Source organism: Typopeltis vanoorti, chromosome 7 (genome assembly GCF_054136105.1).
Source record: "Typopeltis vanoorti isolate ZY-2024b chromosome 7, IOZ_Tvanoo_1.0, whole genome shotgun sequence".
Classification (NCBI taxonomy): Eukaryota; Metazoa; Arthropoda; class Arachnida; order Uropygi; family Thelyphonidae; genus Typopeltis; species Typopeltis vanoorti.
Genome location: NC_143555.1, coordinates 72,491,580 through 72,514,750, shown reverse-complemented (window position 1 = coordinate 72,514,750; position 23,171 = coordinate 72,491,580). Strand labels below are relative to the sequence as shown.

The following is a 23,171-nucleotide window of genomic DNA, read 5'->3' as shown; positions in this document are numbered from 1 at the left end:
ATCCAGAGAATTTTAATAAGGTGTTGACACCTTTTGGAAACTGGTATATGGTGATATGACTTCTGCATTACTTCCACCTTAGTATCACCACCTCTGGATTTAGAAGAGAAGAGAATTAGAAGATGAGACCTCAATAAAGGTCGAAACCGGTCTGGGTAGTGACTCTTTCCATAATGCATGGCATTATACATGCCTGCAAGGAGATGTGCTTTGCATTATGGAATAGTAAGGCAAGTGATCAGAACTTATTCCACCTTTACCATGAGTTGCCCCAATCCTGAAAATACTTCAGTCACAAACTTTGTTTGCTTACACTTGGATAAATTTGCTAGGGTTTCTGCCCCTGGAATTTGCTAGGGTTTCTGCCCCTGGAAACCAACGCTGATATAATGTTCTCCTTATCTTTGGCATAATTGGGTGGGGGGAGACTAAACTTGAACAGCAAGGAAAAAGATATCATTCATGTGTAATATGAATGTTAACATTTAGGCTTCCAAAATAGTATAGTCCAAACTCAAGAAGCAAACTTAAAACAATGACTTGAACTGCATGAATTAAATTAACGATATACCATCTAATTCTTCATAAAGAACGCCGCATGTTGGAAGAGTATAATATAATTTAGTTGTGTTATCCACCTTATCTACTTCTCTGCATTTTGATTATAGGCATTGTTATATAATATAATTATATATTATATAATGACTATATAATATATAATTATGCCTATATTTAATATATAACAATGCCTATATTATACAATATAGGCATTGTTATATAATATAATTATATAACAATGCCTATAATCAAATTGCAGATTGTGTTATCCACCTTATCTACTTCTCTGCATTTTGATTATAGGCATTGTTATACTACACTCCCAAACTGATCTCTGTTTCAGATGCACTGGTGAATGCAGAGCTGGATTAACCATTAAGCAAAATAAGCATGTGCTTAGGGCATCATGGAAGGGGGGGGGGCACCACAGAATTTCTGCTTTAGTTAAATGACTAATTTAATTTAAATTAACTTTTAATTAGTTTTTCATTGTTTTTATCTTTTCTTACTGTTACCTACTTTGTTTCAATAAATAATGATGTGTAGAAGGCCTAATAAAACTAACCACGTGCATGACGGTTTGTTTACACCGTGTTATCGCTCACGATGCTTTCTGGCACTACCATTGTGTCAAATGAGGTAATTTTTTATAATTAACGTAACCATTTTATTTTTTATTTTCCTCAGTTTTAGGTCTTGTTTTAATAAATTAAAGGCTCCAGAAGCAAATATGAAACAAATCACATGGTTGTCTCAGAAACACGCCTCTGGTAAAAGGCCTAGCTGTTGCAGAAGTGTGACTCCAGTAAAATAAGAGTTAATTAAAGCATGAAAGCACAAGATTCAGCTGTAAGCCGAAAATTAAATTGTTCGTATGATTTTGCCTGTGATATGTGTAACTGTGTTGATTGCCACCTAATATTCAACAAAATAATCTTTTTATTTCTGTATTTAACAGATCCCAAGAACCAAGATGAAACGTGTTCAGTTAAGTGGTGCACAAAAGTGAAAACTATCAAAAAAGAAATGAGGAGACTCTGGAATTAGATTCCAAGACTGCAAAGCTGACTGATTTCTTCACACAAGTTCCACAACATTATATACCAATTCCTGATCAGAGCCAATCTCCGTCATCAGAAGTGGACACGAATGCCACTTTGATCACTTCAAAATCAAAATATGATGTTGGAATCATCAAGGTGTCACAAGCAGGTTCATCTAGCACATGTCTCACTACTGACCTCACTTTGTCTGTAAATTCTCTTGATATCTCTACTGCAAATATTGATGCAACATTCTGAGGTTGAAATAATTGCTGAAAATGAAAGTTTAGTGGGCCATGGTGATGGTGGTGAAATGATTCAGTCTGCAAAAGATGAAGTAAATATAGCAAAAGATCCAGGGTTGTGGCTTGATTTCTCTGCTGATGACATGGCTTATTGGACTCTTGTGGATCCAGTGACTGTCAACACCACAATGGGCCATTTGACGAGTCTTACCGACATTTCAGTAGTGGCAAACCAATAAGATACTGTTCGCAGAAACTTTTTGTTGGGACAATGGGACAAAAGCCAATGGTGAGGAATACAAGAGAGAGTGGTTATTGTATTCACCATCAATGGGATCAGTTTATGTTTTGTTTGTAAATTGTTTGCTCCTAAAAATTTCTCACATTTTGTTACAAGAGAAGGGTTCAGTGACTGGCGAAATACTATTGTAATTGATCAACATGAAAAAAGCACAACTCACCGAGACTATGCTAAATAGTCTTAACTCGCAGACAAGGTGTAGGGTTGGGACAACAGTTGGAAAAACAAATTCAGGAAGAGTGTGATTACTGGGAACATATCCTGAGGCATGTCATAGCTGTTATTCATATGTTAGCTGAATGTGGCTTGGCTTTTCGAGTAACAGAAGAAAGATTTGGATCATTCCAAATGGGAACTTTTTAGGGCTGCTTGAGCTCATAAGTCAGTTTGATCCATTTTTAGCAGGTCACATTGCAAAATATGGAAATTGTGGCAAAGGAAATCCTTCTTATCTGTCCAAAGCCACCTGTGAGGAACTCATTCAACTGATGGCTCAAAAGGTCCACGTGCTTATTGTTGATGATAATATCTTCTGATTATTTTAGTTTGTCAGTTGATTCAACACCAGATCTGTCACATATCAACCAGTTAAGTGTTGTACTTAGGTACTTAAAAGATGGACAGCCTATTGAACGCTTTTCATTTCCTTTCTGGAAATGAAAAGCCACACTGGTGTGGAAATGGCAAATCAGGTGTTGCAGTACTTACGTAAAGTTTGTCAGCTAAAATTTTCGAAATGTAGGGGTCAGTCTTATGACAACACTGCTAACATGTCTGGGCGTTATAAGGGGATACAGCAAAAAATTTTTAGGAACAAACAAATTTGCTATATATGTCCCCTGTGCAGCTCATTCACTAAATTCGGTAGGCTGAGTGCTGTAGACTGCTGTCAAGAGGCGGTTAATTTCTTCTCTACAGTGCAGTTGCTCTATACCTTTTTTTCAGCCTCAACCAGCCGGTGGACAATTCTTAAAGGTTGTATTGGAAATGAGAATGTCTTAAAATCCCTATCTGATACCAGATGGAAGGCACATGCTATGGCAACAGCAGCAATTTTGAAATCTTTTCTTCAAATTTTAGAAGCGTTAGACTGTATAGCCAAAGACCAGCCACAAAAGGGAGACACTAGAAGAGAAGCAGATAATATTGCAAATAAGATGCAAGAGCTAGAATTCGTTTTTATGTTGAATTTTTGGGATGAGATTTTGCAAAATTTTCATAGAGTAAGCCAAGTTCTACAGAATGAGGATGTCAACTTAAAAACGTGCAGATCTGTATGGATCATTAGCTGACCAATTGTGCACTTCACGAAATGAACTTGCAAGATATGAAGCGACTACAAAGGAAGTGCTACTAGATGTTGATTACAAGGCAGCTCAAACTCGTAAGCATATCAGAAAGAAGGTACCCAATGATGGAGATGCTCCAGAAGTATATCTGAATGCCAGAGATAAATTTCGTATCACCACCTTTTACACAATTGTTGACAAATTTGAAACTAAGATGAGAAGAAGAGGAGAGATATACAAAGAAATATCAGAGAGATTTTCTTTTCTAAGTGATGTGCCACATAATGCTACTTCAGTGACTTCATCGTCTACTGAAATTGAAAGGTATTCTTGGTGTTGTCAAAAGCTAATTGATGCTTACCCAGAGGACTTGAACACTAATTTCTCAGCTGAGCTTCAGCAGTTTCACTCATATGTGCGCCATAAGTTCAGTGCAACAAAAAATGTAAAAACAAGATTTCCTTCATATGTGCATCATAAGTTCAGTGCAACAAAAAAATGTAACAACAAGATTCAGTCATGCTGAACTTTATAAAATAATTGTAGAAGACAATATTGAGTGTGCCTTTCCAAATGTAGCATTGCCTTTCATATAATTTTAACATTAATGGTCACAAATGGCTCAGCTGAGCATTCATTTTCTCAGTTGAAGTATATTAAAAATCCCATCAGAACAACTATGCAATAAGGCAGGTTGAATGCCTTATCTCTACTAAGTATAGAAGCAGATGTGTTACATAAGATTAATTTTGAGGATCTGAACAAAGACTTTGCAATTAAAAAAAAGTAGGAGAAAACTTTTCAAATCTAAATAAAGTTGAAGTATTCAAAAATAAACATTATTTTCTATCTTACTATAAGTTTTGTTTCATTTTGAAAAAGAAAAATTTATTTTATGGTTTATTATTGTTTATATTTTGAATTACATATATATTGGGCCCCAAAATCTTTTAAGTGCTTAAGGCCTCTATGGGTCTTAATCCGGCCTTGGGTGAATGCGACAAATGTTTCCAACTTTTTTTGCATTACACACACACACACACACGCCCAAAAGCTTAGAAATATAAACACGCATCTGTTATAGGCACATTCACATTTGATGTTCATTTATACTAGGAGCCTTTCATTTGCATAATGTATTAAGGTTTGAATGTCAGTTATGTTGAAAAATTCATGTTTTGTTTGTACAGTAGAACTCAATTATAATGATCACGGTTACAGCGAATTCACGTTTATAACTAATAATTTTGAAGGTATATTTGAATTACATTTGATTTAATGCATGTATTTCATGTTTATTACGAATTCGTTTCATGGGAATAACGAACGAATAATACATGTTAGTCGTTCCTTTACTGGCATTTCGTTCTTAGGCATTTTCTGGTTGTGGAAAAATGTCAGGAGTCAAACGGAAAATTTTATTGGTTTCTGAAAAAGTAGAAATTATACGGGAGATGAAAAGTGGCCAATCAAATCTGATAGTAGCAAAGTATGGTTTGTCCCCATCTACAATATCAACAATTTGAAGAATCGCGAGTTGACTGAAAGCTTTTGACAACAATTTATCGAAGTGTAAAAAACTTAAAGTGTAATAAAAGTGATGTTGACGAGGCACTTCTTTCATGGTTTAAAGTGCAAAGAACTGTTGGCTTACCTATTAGCAGACCAATTCTGAAAGTTCAAGCCGAAAAATTTGCTGTTCAACTTGGTTATAGCGATTTTAAATGCAACAATGGGTGGAATTGATTGCTTTAAGAACAGAAACAATATTGTCTACGCAAAAGTAAGTGGCGAGGTGTTGTTCATTGACAAAAACATTGTTTCTGACTGGATCAATAATGTATGGTCAGACATCAAACAAAGGTATGGATAGAACAACATTTATAATGCAGACAAAGCAGGGTTTTTTTTATAATTTAACGCCCGATAAAAACTTTTCAATTTCAATTAAACTTTTCGAAAAGTGCATTGGCGGAAAACTTATCAAAAATAGACTCACGGTTTTACTTTGTGCGAACATGACCGGTAGCGATAAAAGAAAGCTTCTTGTAATTGGAAAATCGGCAAAGCCTAGATACTTTAAAAACATAAAGAAACTTCCCGTTGATTATACAGCGAACAAGAAGGCCTGGATGACATCTTCAATTTTCTAAAATGAAATTTGCAAGTGGGATAAAAATCTTCACAGTGAAAACCGGAAAATTTTGTTATTGATAGACAACTGTCCTGCCCATCCTGTAGTGGCTAATTTAACAAACATAAAACTTGTGTTTTTGCCACCGAATGTGACATCTGTCTTGCAACCACTTGATCAAGGCGTAATTAGATGTTTTAAATCCCATTTTCGTCGTCTGTTAGTCTTGGAACTGATAGAATGCAGAGAAAAATCTGTGGAAAATGCTTACGACTCGAAGATCAGTGTACTTCATGCAATACGTTTAATGAGCGATGCTTGGAATTTGGTGTCATCGTCTACGATACAAAACTGTTTTAAGAAAGCCAGTCTTGCGGAATACGAGTGCGAATCTGAAGAGGATAACTTACTGTTATCAGAAAAGCGCGAAATTTGAACAATTTTGAAACGTGCACAGAGATCGATAATTTTATAGACATTGATAATGGCGTCGCAACTTCGGGTATACCGACAGATGCTGAAATCTTAAAACAAATCTCTCATACACCAGAAGAAGATAATAGTAGTAGTGACTCCGAGGAAGAAAATAGCAACGATGAGAAAATCGTTACCTGGTGTGAAGCAGAAAGTGCTTTACATATTTTAACAAGATTTATGGAATCACGATCTGTAAGTTCAGATGACATATTCAAGCATCTTAGTAGTATGAGGAACAATTTCAAACATATGAAATATGTGTCTTTTGCAAAGCAAAGCACACTTGATGATTTTTATGTAAAAATGTGAAGTTTTAAAAATAAATTTTTGTTCTTTATATGTATGTATGTTACCCAATATACCTATGCTGAGAAAAATCTGAAAACATTTTTAATTCGCTCAAATTATGACCTTCTTGGATATAACGAATAACGGTTATTACGAACAAATATATGCGGTCCCGTGGAATTCATTATAACAGAGTTCTACTCTATATAATTTTGTATTTATATAAACTTTCTAGGCAGCGGAAAAGTTGTAATTAATCTCATTGAAACTTTTAGTGTATTATAAATAACCATGAATTGCACATCATTCTGGATACAAGATGCACAATTCAGATCACACTGGACACAAAAAATACAGAGATGAAACCTCTCTGTGCACTTGTACAGTTATCATCTCTGGAAAAATTCTGGAAACAGTAGAGGGAAACAGAAAAAAACAGGAAATAGCAAGAATATTTCTAGTTTACAGAGTTGTATAATAGTTGTCGAGAGTAATCAAACTATTACTCAAATATTTTTGTGTGTAGGTAAACTATTGCTAAGAATTTCAGCCTTGATTCTGTGAAGTATCCATTTCATTGAGAACTCCACACTGATCATAGCATAAACAGGATGCTTAGAAACCTTTTCTTTTGCAGTAAGTCTCATAGGTTTGAACCCTTGAGCATTGGCAGAAGGATACATTATTTGTTGAATAAATATTACTATTAATTCACAATGATCATAATACCAAACCTTTAGAAGACTACATGAGGCTTTGGATAATATGCAACAGTGCTTTTTTAATGATCATACCATCAAAAGTATAGTAACTGCTATCTAACCATGAACAGCCTATAAAATCAATACTGTCTTGTTGTCTATCAAGCCAGAAAGGGAGAGAGAAAAAAATCATTGTTCAGAAACTATTAGAGGATGGACATTCCTACACCATCTAGCTATCACACTTCTCCACACCTTAATCTCATCAAGCATATATGCTACATCTCTAAATGTATCATATTAGAAACAAATTATTCCAAAAAGTAAGAACTGCAATTAATCATTACTGTGCAGTACCAGATAGAACATAGTTTTAAAAAACAAGTGGACCAATTTGTTATTCATCACCATTAATCCATTTTTTTTTTTTTGTCCAGGCACTGTAGGATTGCTTATGTATGTTCATGTAGACTGCATGTATAAATACTTGAAAAGGATCAGTTTAAATTTTTGAAATTTCAAATGAGAAATGCTAACTTTTTTTTAGAAAACTTACTGTTTTTGCTATATAGAGAAGGAAGTAATTCGCAGAGCTGAAGAGGAAAGAGAAATTGAAAGGCAAAGGAAACTGAAGAAAGCAGAAAAAGAAAAGCGCAAAGCAGAATTGAGGGCACAGAGGGAACAAAAATTGCACCAAGAAAAATTACTACAACAGGAAGATAAGGAAGATGTTCTCAAGGGTGGAAAAATATCAGGTTTGTTTTACTTCTTTTTTCCTTCACAAAAGAGATCTCAGCTCACTTTTCCATATACTCAGCATATACAAATCATAGAGACAATCAGATCTATCTGATTGAGCATTTACCTTCAACTTCTCTTGGCATAAACACACCACATCCAGTGGTTTCCTCAGCCTCAAAAAAACTAGGCATTTCCCTCCCCTACCCATTTTTTTTCATTGACCCAGCTACTGACTTTTCTCCAAATACTAAATCTACCCATCCTTAGACTGTTTGTATTCTAAGAATTTGGGATGGTGTACCTAAAAACACCCTAAAACTTCTTGATGCTGTTCAGAAGATAGATTCAGATAAATAGACTTCAGCCCATAAATTATTCCTCTCTCTCTCACAGACTTACTTTGCCTTCTATCTCACAGACACGGTTTCAGCTCGTCTTTTATTAGTATTGCCATAGTCATTGCTTCACTTTCTTCTTTTGGGCTTGTTAAAAACAAGAGCAGCAGTTAGTTGCCTAACATCTCTTTTCAGTACAATTACAAACAACAGTGAACCTGCTTTTCCTTCTCCTCATTTATTTCATTTGTCTGTATTTTCTGGAACAACCCTCCTCCAACCGTAATCTCCAGTTCCTCAATAAATATGTAAATAGATTTCTTCTTCTTTCTCAGTTCCCACTTTCACATGGCACATCTACTATCAGTTCTTTTCCCTTATGTATGGGATTAAAAAATACAAAGAAAACTTTTATTTATTAGCATGATGAAAAAATGTGGATATGCACAGTCCTAAGTTCTTCAGTTTCATTACTATTTTGTATTATATCTATATATATTTTTATTTTATTTTATTTATTTTGGGGGAGAGGGAATAGAAAGAAGAAAAAAAAATAGTTGAAATATATTTTGACATTCCTCAAGCCAATAGAAAGGTACAAAATCTGAATGTTGCCAAAAATAACTGATGCTTTATGTTTATAAATTTTTCATCCAGTAACGGAATCAGAAAATCTAAATTATTAACTTGAGCAGAGGTCAGCAAGTTTGGCTACTTCAAGATCTGTCATGTGAAAAAGGGTATGTATATTTGTTTCACATAAAGTAAAAGATCTGGAAACAAGGTAATTAATGAATCAGAATGGAGCTCTGATTGCAGTATATAAAGATCCTTCCCCTCCATGGTAGCATAAAACTGTATTCAAGGTGAGCATCTTTATGTTAATCAATTGCTCATCTTCACATAGTTATAATTTTGCCCTTTTCTGCAGTGGACTTCAGGATCTAAAATACAGTGAAATTTACTTAGAAAAGGTTATTTACTTAGAAAAGGAAAATTATCTTTTGCATTAAAATAAAATAATTATTCTGTATTTTTCCCATATTTCTTTCATATTTATTTAGAAACATCATTTCAAATGACATGAAAGATGATTTTTTGGTACTTGAGAAGAAATTATATCAAGCATTATATCAATCTTTTAAAGTCAAATGATACTGGTTTCATGTTGTTGAAATGAATTGTGTATTCTGTAGGAAATAAAAATATAGGAATAAATATTTTGCTTTGAGAAACAGATACTGATTATGTGGAATGCATAATTATTTTTACAGTTATGCCTTCCACTTTGTTCTAGATATGTATAGCATTCAGTGGTGCATAGTGAATTGCTAATTTAGTCATTTGAGGAAAAGTCACAATGGAAGAGAAAATGTATATACTAATTGTCTGGTTCTCATCTAGCTTCCATATCACAAGTGAAAAAATGAAGAAATGGTAGTGTTCCTCTATTGGAAAAGACTTGGTTTCAATTTTTTCATGATGAGGAAACAGTGGGTGGGAGGAGTCTAAAGTCTACTTGCTTAAGGATCAAGGCTGGATAACCCACATGAGCTTCTGACTTGATGTCCAATCTTCACCTTCTCATGGTGCACTCTGTTGGTTATCTACCTGGATACTGAACAAATGAGGATAGCCTGATACAATTTGGTATTTAACCAACTAAATTGTATTCTCATTAAACCACAACTCAATGATGGTACAGCATGATGGAATTTCATGCTGTCTGGGTCATCACCTGGTTAAACAAGGCCCATGTTTTTTTTGCCAGGAAACCAGGACAAAACAGCAAAAAAGTCAGCTACTGGAACAAATTCAAACTTCAACTCACTATCAGCAGAGATCAAGATTGGCACCATCAACATTAAAAAGCATCAGAAACATATCATGGTGTTAGATACTAACCATGTTCCAACATAAAAATGTGTACAAAATTTACATGAGGCAACTAATAAGAAAAGTCTCGTTGATTATATTATTGTCAACAGTGATGTTTTCCCACCAAGGTCTGGTTCAAGACACCAGAGTATATGGAGGATTTGAAAAATTGAACTTCGTATTAAAAAGAAGAATGTGTAAGTGAGGTTTTGAGTTTTACAGAGGAATTTCTCTACTGAGTGTTTGTGCAATACTTAAGAAATGGCTAAGAAAAATTGTGGAGGAGAAGCTTGAAGAGAACAAGCTGGGTTCAGGCCAAACAGAGGTTGTCAGGATCAGATTTTCACTTTAAGACAAATAGTTGAGAAATCATGGGAATATAACACTCATCCATATTTAAGTTTTGTAGATCTGGAAAACACATGACAAGAGGAAAGCTGTTCAAAATGCTCCAGTTATATGATGTAAATGAGAAATTATATCAAGCAATATGTAGTTTCTATTTGAGTTGTAAATCAGCAAGTACGAAGGTGGTCTGAAAAGTTTGTGGGCTAACAATGAAAAAATGAATTTATAATTTCAAAATTATTTTTATTTTTCAGCATAACCTCCCTTAAAACTAATACATTTATTCCAGCACCATTATCCCATCCCTGTAGTGGTTCTCATTAAGATTGCAAAATACCCCTCTACAGCTGCAATCACCTCGATTCGAAGAAAAACGCTGACCAGCAAGGAAGAGTTTTTTAGTTTTGGGAACAGTTAGAATTGAGAGGGAACCAAATCTGGGGAATAGGGTGGATGTTCCTACAATTGATAGTGCAGATCCATAATTTTCCCATTGCCAAAACACCTTTGTGGGCAGGTGCATTGTCTTGATGAAAGATGATTTTTTGTTTCTGCAAATTGGGTCTTTTCTCATGAATTTTTTTGTCTAGTGTAGTTAAAAGATCAGAATAATATTCCCTGATGCCTTTAGCATCCCAAAACACCGATGTCATGACCTTTCCTGCTGATGGAACCAACTTTGTCTTTGGCGCTGAGCAACTGGCTTCTGTCCACTCTTTTGACTGCTGTTTGGATTCTGGCATGTTATGGCGAATCCAAGTCTCATCCATAGTAATAAATCGATGCACAAAGTCAGTTTTATTCTTGTTAAAATACTCCAAGCACTGTTCAGAGATTTTCATGCGAGTGCGTTTTTGATCTGATGTGAGCAAATGCGGCACCCATCCTGCACAAAGCTTTTTCATATGCAATTTTTCATGCAAAATATATCCTACACGTTCTTTTGAAATGCCTATAGTCTCAGCAATTTCACGCACTTTGACTCGCTGGTCATCCAATGCCATACATGCACTTGATCAATGATTTCTGGTGTTTTTACACATTTTTGACGTCCTTCACGTGGAACACCTTCAAGGCAGGTACGGCCACGTTTAAACTTGGCAGCTCATTTCTTAATTGTCAAAAACAAAGGAGAAGAGTGCCCATAAACCTCAAATGAATTTCTTTTACAAAGATTATAATAGCACGATACTCTTTTATCCATTTCAAGGGATACAGACAACACTTTTGCTTCAGACAGCTACTTGATAGAATAAAACAAATAGATAAAACAAACTATTTAATAGAATGTTTTGCAATTTCACATGGATGCTTATGACAGATGTACCAACTTAGAAAAAAAAATCTTGCAGATAGTATTGCCATCTACGGGCAGGGCCAAGAACTTTTCAGACCACCCTCATAAAAGCTATTCAAAATGCTACGGTTGTATGGTGTCAGTGGGGCATTATATATTGCTCAAGCATGGAGGTATAAAATTCTTACAGTGGCTGCACTGCATAGTTCAGAAGCAAGCAAGCAATACTTAGTCTTTATTTGAGTTCATCAGTTAGAATTGAAGTACAGGAAGATGGGTTAATGTTAAATCTGGTGTGAGACAAGGATGTACATTATCCCCTCTGTTATTCATTACTTATATGGATGACATTATGAAGGAAAGTGGTATTAAACCTGATATCAAACTTTGAGATGTTAATGTATGCTCTTTGCTTTATGCAGATGATGTTATACTTCTAAATAAATCCACTACAAGTCTGCAAGATTCCTGACTAAATTGAATAGCTGTTGTAATAGATATGGTGAAGGTCAGCATTAAAAAGACAAAAACAATGAAAATAGGCAGAAACACTGAAAATATCAACTGCATTGTGATTGGAGAACATATAGAACAAGTAAAACATTTCAGCTACTTAGGCATGATTTTTTTAGTGAAGATGGTAAATTAAATATGGAAATAGACAACAGAATCAATAAAGCTGGTAGTATGGTATAAAGTTAACTGAATAAATTTATATGGAATAAGAGAGAAATTAGCTGTATACAAGACAGTGTTTAAACCAATTTTAACTTATGGATCTGAGAGCTGAGATAGAAATAAAACACTTGACCAAAGACTAGAGACTGCAGATATGAGAGTCCTGAGATAGATTAAGGGCATGAACAGATGGCATCAATGGCAATATCATATTAAAAACGAGGATATTACCAGGAATGCGTTAGCAGAGCTAATCTCAGGTGGTATGGTCACTTAAATAGAATGGGAGAGGAAAGATTAGCAAAACGAGCGTTCTCTGCCAGGTCGGCAGGAAAAAGACCCAGAGGAAGACCAAGACATAGGTAGATTGATATGATAAAAAGTGCCTTAGAAGACAGAAATATAAGATCTGACAATGTTGGAGTCTTGACAGGTAACAGATTGATTTGGAAGAAAATTATAGATAGGAAGTTAGTAATGTAAATTTTTCATGGTAGTACTATCATATCCTGTACATCCCTTGTGGGTACACGTCAGTGTGTGTGTGTGTGTGTGTACGTATGCATGCCCCCCCCCCCCTACAGAATTGCATATGGCTAATATATTTCCAGATTACCTTTGGTTTGAGTTTACTAGCCTTTTGAAGGAGTCAGTTCCTGTCATTAAGTTATTTTTAACCATTCATCTATCTGTGGATAAGGAAATGTGTAATTGTTGCACAATATATACAGTACAGACTATAACCTCCAATGGTATCTATCCTTTTCCCTCTGAAATGCTGTTAAATGTTTCCATGTAATATCATTTGACATAAAGAGTCAAAATGACTTCTAAATAAACTCAAGTGAATGACCCCCCCCCCATCATGAACAAATTGTCACCATCTGGCTCTGTCTATAGCCATTTGTCATCTCTGAAGCTGGATAATGGTGACCTTTCCTTCAGTGACTAGCCAAGTTCTTCTTTTTGGTCTCTCCAGTGACTGTAGTCAGAGCTTTATTTGGTAATCTCTGCACATTCTCTGAATATGTCCAAACCATTTAAATTATTGTTTAAGAATTATATCTGTGATATGTTCTGGTTAGTTGAATTTATTTTTAACATGCTCATTTGTTTTATATTTTAATGAGAGCCTGTGTAATTTTCTTAAACATTTCATTTTGAGTGCTTTGATTTTATTTATTTCTTATTGAGTCTCCATGTCTCAGCTTCATATGATGCAATAGGTATAATAATGATTTTATAGTCTGAGGTTTTTTGAATACTATTATTTTTCCATATTTTGTTTAGTTTTATTCATATTTGACCATCCAATGTTAGGTCCATATTCTACTGCCTTTGTATTATCAAGATATGGAAATTTCTTTGCAAATGTATGATTTTTTAAGTTTATTGAAATTCATCCTCTCTTCCTGTTTGGCTTCAATTGCTTTTTTATTCCAAAACATTTGCATTATTCAAAATTTTTGTTTCCAATTGTGCTCTAGATTCTACTAGAATAATCTTGCATTTATTTGTAAACCTGGGTTGTTGGGCTATAACTTTACATATTTGTTTTGAGATAAATGGTGTGGGTTTTTTTTTTCCAACTTTGACAATTACTTTCATTACATTTGAAAATTATATTGGTATTGTTATCATAATTTGCAATAAAGATTTATATTTCAGTCTAATGTTCTATGTATAGTGGATAAGGTGGCTATCTAAACCAGATTTATCAGATTCTTGAAGTAAAATATACTCAATACTCTTAATATTCTTCCAAATGAATCTGAGCAGAATGACCTCTCTGCCTATAATAAAGGCCGTCTGAACAAGGGATCCCATAAACTCAAGGATATGAGAGAGAGGTTATTTGTCTTTTGGAAAGGCTGGAAAGGAATTCAGTTTATGGACTGGATGAAAAGAAACTTGTAAGTCAATCTGGCAAAGAAGTCTTGTGGTTTCCTCTGATAGTCCTTGAACATGTAGCATTGAATTTCTAGAAACTTCTGCAAGAGGATTTAGGATAAAGGCAATAATTATTATTTTATCAATTAATTTTGTATTTATAACTGTTAATGATAAATGACAGTTCATTATTTAAAAGCAAATCAGTAGAACATAGCTTATGTGCACATGAACTAAAGTTTTAATCATGCCATATTTTTGACAGTGGTGATGATGATGAGAAGAAGCATTCATATATTTATCAGCATGAATTGGTTTCCTATATACTGAGAACTGTAGACTGCTGTTATGTTAATGTAACATAACAGCAGTCTATGGTTCTCAGTATATAGACTGCTGTTATGTTGATGTAAACATTCAGAAAAGGGAAATGATTGTTATCTTCTGCTTAATGTAAATTTAATTTTTGAGTTTACCAAATTAATTTTCTCAAGAAATTCATGAATTTCAGACAAGGAAAGTTCCATACAGCAAAAATATCTATATCAAATAGATGGCTTAGGAGGTAAAAATTGAAAATATACTTTTTACAACATTCCATAAAATTGCTAGAGTAGAGGAAACAACCCATTTCATCTGCTTGTAGAATTTGTTTTGACAACTAAAGTAACTTGCATTTGTGAAATTTGGAATAATTTTACAATATCAGGAGGAAAAGAGTATATTTTACTTCAAGAGTGTCTTAAGTCTGGTTTAGCTAGCTGCCTTATCCACCAGGCATGGAATCCATTGGAACAAAACTAAAGTCCTACACAAAAGTTAATTTCTTCTTGAAAGATTATATAACGAAAGTTGTGAAACTCGCATTCATAGTCCACACCTTAACAAAAATGATTGCCTTAACCTTTTCCAGTTTTTTGGGAAGTCATCCTAAGTAACAATCTCATTCCTGTGTTTCTTAATATTGTAATTACAAGTACACCAGCACTCTTGGTTCCAGATCCTTGGAAATCACATAACACTGACCAATGGAAATCACATAACAATAATTCATCAGTATATCTCTGATCCATTAATTGTACCTCTCCCATATCTCTAAAACACCATGGACTTATAGAAACTTAAATGTGAATTAAGCAATTAAATGAATATGCTTAGTATAAATGAGTGCAAGTAGATACGAACTTGTTCCTACTCTTGACATCACCACCACTGCAAACTGTTCCTTGCTCAGAAGCCCTAGGCTTAAATGTAAGCAAAATAAGCTAAGAGTCACTCAAAATGAAGAGTGAGTCTTAGCTGTAGCTATCCTCCTGCAGCTGATAGTATATATTGTCATGCATTTGCAATTTTAAGTGTTCTTATTGCGTTTATCTCTTTTCTATATTGACAATGGCTAGATAACCTAGCCAGAAATTCTACAAATAATATACATGTTTTTCTTAAAGTAAGTGTTATTCCTTTTACTGTATAATAATTTTATTATTATATTCAAGGTCAGGAGGTGAGAGCCATTTTGAGTTGACCATATAGTATATTTCTCAACTATTTCCTGTGATCTAAAACAGTCATGTTGGCTTTCCTGAATGCAATAGCATCAATGCAGCTCTTTAATGATTCTTTGTTAAATAGAGATTTTTGGCCATTCTAAAGCAGCTGACTTGCAATTTATCTGCTGCATTTCCCCTTCTAGCTTTATAGCTGGGCATGGTGGAATAGCCTAGGGTGGTCCCAACAGGAACTGATACTCTCAGCATGCTTTGTCCATTCCATCCAGTTTCACCCTCCCACCATGTTGAGGCAGCTCATAGAATTTGGGGAGAAATCTCCTTTATAGGCACCAATATTTGCATAGCTGTATCTATTTTTTTTTAACTGGAGGCATGGCAAACAAATTTATCACCATAGACGAACAAAATTGAGAAAGAAGAAAACATTCAATTAGATCTGGACACACTGATATATCAGACGATATTCTTTATGAAATAGCAAAAAAGAAGGCTGTTCTGTAGCACAGTAGTAATGCAAGAGTTTAGAATTGAAATGCAGTGAATAACTAATTGCTGCATTTGTCTTGGTAGATTTAAAGGAGGGTGAGGAATTGTCGATACCAATTCATCTGAACAGAACAGCAATCGTGCACATACCAATCAGTAGAAAATACAATGACAAAAGTAGAATTTCATTGAAAGTGAAAGAATTAGTCAATGTAATTGTTCTCTTATATTTACTGAATCATGGATTTCAAGAAGCTCACAGGGACATCATCCCAGATGTGAGAACATTATTAAGTGGGTGGATAAGTGTGTGCGTGTGATCTGTATAAAGTTAATAAAGTTTAGAGTGAACTTTTGCAAGAAATGTCAGGATTGAATTTTTCTAGCATTGAAATCAACAAGATCATCAAAACAACTACTGAAGATTTTGGAAATCTGAAGTAGATATTTTAAAAGTTTTGTTGAAGAGGATAGTTGAAGAAGAGTCTTGTGGTGCTCAAACATTAGATGGAAAGTTTGCCAGTGAAGAATCATCCAACCCCACACTTAATTTGCAGCAGAAGAGGGAATAGTGGCAACCCAGTTATAAAAGTCAGAAGACAAACCATATGATGGGAGCTTATTTAATACCTTAGTACCAAATACAATTGAATATCTGAGATATCAAAGCAACCATTTGAGTTTCTTCAGATATTTCCATGGTTGAAGAAACTCAATGGTATTTCTCCAAAGAGTGACATAAGCAACTCCTATTAATTGTTAGTGGCAGAATTACTTAATATTGACATCATGTATTACTTGAGGGGTATCCAGATAGCACAGAAGTTGACTGTTAAGGATTTTTTTTTCCCCCATAGGTATTGAAGTGAGAGCAATAAGTTGATTTGTTCTTTGAAATAAGTTTAATCGGGCCTAGTTTTCGATCTGCAGTATAAATAACTGAATTAGGAGAACGTAAAAGGAAAACTGGAGTCAACTGTAGGTTAAAAGCCTTTAGAACCATAAAAAATACCATTGCAACCAGAAGTATTCTTGGCATCCAGATTGAAAAATTTCTTTGTTTTCTAACAAAAAAATAACTGAAGGGAAGGTATGTGTATTCACAATAGTCTCAAGTTCTACATTTCTGTAAATTCTTAGTTTATAGCGGTGTAGGTTTTTAGAAACAGCTTTCAGTACACTGACATTTGCTCATGGGCACTGCATTATCCCAGTTATTGAAATATTTTAATATTAATTATAAATCTTTACAGTACTACCTAGGTTTAATATTCCACTCAACAGTTTTTCCAGAGAAATGCACATGCACACAGAGTATAATCAGAATTATGATTGTCATGGGGGGGGGGGATAATTTACTTACCTATTGGAATGTAAAGTTCTGCTAATTTGGAACATGCATTATGAATATTAAATTTTAGAAATTCCAGGATTATGGGACTATAATATTAAGTTGATCTCAGAACTGTAATCTCTATTTGATTATGACTGCTGATGAAGGATCTTGTTTTATTTTAGCACTCACAACTAACAATCTTTGATCAGTTAATTTTGTCTACTGAGTGCAGTCTCACAAGTGATTGAATTATGTCTGTGTTTTTATGACAATTTTTGGTTAAAGAAAATTTTAAATGTATTTTTTAAAATTTTTTTAGTTCATAATACAGCATACTTGCAAGTCAGTCAAATTTAATAGCAATTCATTGTTAATGATGTTTAATCATTTGTCCTTAGGTTCTGAAAAGAATGGAGATTTATCACATCATAAAAGTGCAATAAATAAATCATGTAGGTATCTGGTTCAAGTAATTTGTTTTTAAAAAAGTTAATATTTTAAGTGTATAGGACACTGTTTAGCTAATTATCAAGATAATTATCAAGAAAAACTGAAGTAATGGTTATTTACCACATGCTTGTGAGAAATATGACTCGTGCTATGATTTAAAATAAAATAAAATTAGCCTCAACTCTAACTAATAATAAATTTAGTTTAATCCTTTATCCAAGTGTGAGCAAACAAAGTTTGTGCCTGAAAGTATCTTCAGGATTGGGTTAAGGTGGTACAACACCAGGGCAACTCGTTGCAAAGGTGGAGCAAGTTACCAACAATCCTATCTCCTATAATGCAAAACACATCTCCTTGCGGATATGTCTAATGTTATGCATTAAGGGAAGGGCCACTACCCAGACTAGTTTCGACCTTTATTGAGGTCTCTTCAGTGGGAGCCAAGTGGAGATATCACTGTTAACTTCTATGGTAGATGGAGTGAGCCCTTGGCTCTTTATCCCTTTATCTCTATTTTACTTGTGGAAGCTGGGTGGGTACTATGCCCACCCTTGGTGAGCTTTTCTAGAGGTTTTCATTTTAAGATGTCTTTTGGTCTTCTGTGTTTGAAGTGGTCTGTTGGGTGTGGAGATATCAGGCAGAAGCATTAGCAGGTCATCTCTACCTATAGGAATTGCCAATTGGTGTGCCACCCTTTTTTAATAATTTACTCTAGATTTAGAGAAAGATGTTGAAAGTTTATTTTTCACTTGGTTAGAGTATAATAAATTTAGTTTAATCCTTTATCCAAGTGTGAGCAAACAAAGTTTGCACCTGAAAGTATCTTCAGGACTGGGTTAAGGTGGTACAACACCAGGGCAACTCGTTGCAAAGGTGGAGCAAGCTACCAACACTCCTATCTCAGTATCTCCTATAATGCAAAACACATCTCCTTGCAGATATGTCTGTTATGCATTAAGGGAAGGGCCACTACCCAGACTAGTTTCGACCTTTATTGAGGTCTCTTCAGTGGGAGCCAGGCCCAAGTGGAGAGAGATATCAGGCAGAAGCATTAGCAGGTCATCTCTACCTATAGGAATTTCAACATCTTTCTCTAAATCCAGAGTAAATTATTAATAAAGGGTGGCACACCAATTGGCAATTCCTATAGGTAGAGATGACCTGCTAATGCTTCTGCCTGATATCTCCACTTGGGCCTGGCTCCCACTGAAGAGACCTCAATAGAGGTTGAAACTAGTCTGGGTAGTGGCCCTTCCCTTAATGCATAACATTAGACATATCTGCAAGGAGATGTTTTGCATTATAGGAGATACTGAGATAGGAGTGTTGGTAGCTTGCTCCACCTTTGCAACGAGTTACCCTGGTGTTGTACCACCTTAACCCAGTCCTGAAGATACTTTCAGGCGCAAACTTTGTTTGCTCACACTTGGATAAAGGATTAAACTAAATTTATTATACTCTAACCAAGTGAAAAATAAACTTTCAACCTCAACTGTAAAGTTTGCTCGACTCCCATAATACTTGAAGGAGAAATATGAATCGTGGTATTTATAGTTTTAAGAACATGCTTCACAGTTTTAAGTTTTTAGAAAAGGGTGACTTAACCACATAAGCATGATCATTTATCTGACAAGCCTATTTTCCTTGAAGTAGGCTCTGAAAGGTAGTTCTCAGTGTGTGTGTACGCGCTTTACATAACTAAAAGATGCATTCATGTTCTATTATTTTCTTATTTAAAGGAAAAATGTATGCCTATTGGAAATTTTAACCACATCTAGAATTTAAAATAGAATATTGATAGATTCGTATTTGATTTAATCTTAAACAGCTGTCAAAAAACAAGTGAAATCATGAAATTGAGTATAATTATCTCATAACAAATTCTTGAGAAGTCCTGATCAAAGCCTCTGGCACAATGCTATTTAAATAGAAGTTTTCTATAGCAAACTGTACACTATAACAAACATTTCTGTGGTCTCGACAAGTTTTGTCATGAGTCAACTGTGAAGAATTTGAACATTAATGACTAATCTTCATGTCTGTGAAATAATTTCTTTGCATTGCATTTTTAGTAACAACACACTTCCAAAGGATGCCACGTGGTTTTTATTTTAATTTTCTCCTTTAATGTGGTAGGCTCACTGGCCTGTCATTCCTAAGTAACTTGGCATTACTTAGGAATTTAATTAATCCAGTGTTTTATTATTTTGTTTTAGTTATCCACAACTTTCCATGAAGTTACTAGTGTTTGGTATCAAGGAATCATTTCTCATCATGGACAGTCAGACTGACAATTGCAAACTTAAACAGCAGTTCATAGCCCAAGATTATTTTGAACCAAATGTTTTTTTTCCCTCCCACTTTTAAATAGTACTATTCTCCAGACCATTTTTCACCTGGGATTTGGCATCCTGTTACCACGTTTATCATGTGATCCAACTTATGGACATCTGACGATAAGTACTGGTGTAACAGTTTGCACTGAGCAGGTGGGAAGCAATAACTTCAATTCCAAAAACATCTAATTTTCCACCCATTTAAAAAAACCATAGTGGAAACTAGAGTGCCAAGGAATAAAAATAAAAAATAAATAAATAAAAATTATAAGCAAGACACAATAGAATATATTTCAAAAATTACCTTATCAAATCAAACTTGCTTCACAACTTTTAAATTTGATCAGGCCAAAGCATTTTACATTAGAAGTCAAAGTGATCTTGGATCAGTTTTCATCATGTGCCATTCATACAAAACTAATGCAAAAGTGGTACACATATACAGAAAATGAAGAGTAGATATATAAAATGCCATTCCTGAAACATAATGGATGTGTAATTTCTGATTCTAAAGCATTTGAAAATACATAGCTTTGCAGGAATATCAAAGCCAACCAGCAGCATATGGATTGGAGCCATACATTCAACACTTCCTCAAGGAGGAACCAGAAGAAAAAAAAACCTTCCTCAGTAGGACTTGATAATATCAATTATGAGATGATAAAACATTTTTCTGTGGATCCCCTATCCTTCGTTACAAAATACTTGGAGTGGTGCTTAAGGATAAATCCTGGATAATAGTTTTACAGTAGCTGCACTGTAAAAGAAAAGAAAGCCTGATCAGGGAGTTGAATTCCAGATGAGGAGTAGTGCTCTCATAGTACCCATCTATCAAAAGGGAAATAAAACTGAATTTGAAAATTATAGAGGAGTTTCCTTGCTCAGTAATATTTATGAACGCAAACCAAAGAACAGGCTATAAAAGCTTAATCCAGCTTGTGGAATAACAAGCTGGATTCAGGGCAAATAGAGAATCATACTTTCACTTTAAGACAAAATAGTCATAGGAATATGATAAGAATTTGGATTTAAGTTTTGTAGTTAAGGAAAAAGCATGTGCCAATAGATACATAGTCTATATTTGAAATGTAAGTCAGAATTGAAGGAGGTACAGGAAGATTGTTTGATGTTAAATCAGGTATTGAGACAAGAGTACACATTATTGTTATTCATCAATATGGCTCACTTTTTGAAGGAAAGTGATATTAAACCTAATTAAAATTGATGATGTTTCAGCTCTTTACTTTATGCAGATGATGTTATGCTCCTAAATAAATACAGTACAAGTCTGCAGAATTACTTAACTGAAATGAATAACTGCTGTAATAAATTTAGTATGAAAATCAGCAATAAAAAGACACTGACTGAAAATAGACAAAAACATTGAAAACATCAGCTGCATCCTGAATGGAGAACCTATAGAAGAAGAAAAGCATTTCAACTCATAGGCACAAGTGAAGATGGCAAAATAAACATAGAAATAGGCAACAGAATTAACAAAGCTGGGATGATAGGAAGTTTTTTCTTTTTTTTAAAGAAAGGCAAGCCTTATGAACTCAAGGAGCTATACAAGCTCATCCATTGCAGACTTTTATAAACACCCATGGCGGGATCTATTCTATTCGCCCTGAATCCAGATTGTTCTAAGAGCTTCCCTTCCACCATTTTTCGTAGCCATTTCTCAAGGGTATTTGCATGAATCTTACCAAGAACACTCAGTAGGGCAATACCTCTGTAATTGTCATATTCAGTTTTATTTCCCTTTTTTGTAGATGGGTGCTATAAGGGCTCTGCTCCAATAATCTGGAATTTGATCCTCTGACCAGGACTTCTGAACTATGCAATGCAGCCACTTTAAAAATTTTTACACCTCATATTCCATATTTGAGTATTTCTGGTCGAAATTCCTCTACTCCATCTGCCTTTTTTTACATTTAAGGTTTTTGATGACTTTTTCTGCTTCAAGTATGGATATGTATTCCTGAATTTCATCACCAGCATGGTGATGAATTGGGAGTTTCATCACTATGCTGACACTGCTTATTTCATATAGCAGTCTTGCAGAGTAATTACTCCATCTAGAATATCCCCTTATCTCTGATCCCCTTTTACAGTACTTTTTCCTCAGTTTCTAAGCTTTTAAATAGCCCTAAGAATATTTTTCCACCTTCCTAACACTTATTTTCCATGTTCTCACCAAAGTCTCCCCATGACTTTGGTTTATCTAGTTTTACACAGTGCTTTCCTTTGCTTTTTTACATTTCTCTCTCTCTCTCTGTGTATTCTCTTCTTCCTAACATGGATTTTAGGTCAGGTGGCCTGTTCTGGTCTCATGATTCTTCTTTTTCCACTTATTTTATATCTGTGTATAATATTTTCGGTAGTCTGCTGTTGTCCATTCGATTTAAATGTTCTATCCATTTTTATTTATACTGTCTAATGTAGAATTGTATTCTCATCATCATCATCAAATTCCTGACATTTATCCTCAAGGGATGTACTATCATATCCTGTACTACATGAAAAATTTACATCATTACTAACTTCCTACCAAAGCTATAACATTGTCAGATCTTATATTTATATATCTATCTTCTAAGGCACTTTTTACTATATCAATCCACCTATTGTATATTGTATTCTCTAAGAACCCAATATCTTACTTGACAGGAACTTTTAATATACTTTCTTCTTTTCCTTGACCCTTTTTAACTTCCTGATTCCATCATCGAGTTGTGATTTTTCAACGGTTACAACCTCACTACATGCTCTCTTTGGCTGAATCAATCCATGTTTTCTTCAGGGTTTGTCATTGAATCTCCATTTTTTCTTCAATGATTTTTGTGTAT

General features: G+C 34.5%; 2 protein-coding genes across 3 annotated transcripts in view; one reads left to right on the top strand and one right to left on the bottom strand.

The window, feature by feature from the left end:
- Window positions 1–23,171, bottom strand: part of LOC150104774 (uncharacterized) — a 334,262-nt gene that overhangs the window by 25,466 nt on the left and 285,625 nt on the right. The gene's annotated exons all lie outside the window — the stretch shown is intronic.
- The window catches only part of LOC150104775 (leucine-rich repeat-containing protein 59-like), a 142,029-nt gene that overhangs the window by 104,352 nt on the left and 14,506 nt on the right, over window positions 1–23,171 (top strand). The window contains exons 5-6 of the mRNA XM_090395347.1: window positions 7,609–7,791; window positions 17,935–17,988. Of these exons, the coding sequence (XP_090251473.1) occupies window positions 7,609–7,791; window positions 17,935–17,988 (237 nt within the window). The remainder of the gene's footprint in view (window positions 1–7,608; window positions 7,792–17,934; window positions 17,989–23,171) is intronic.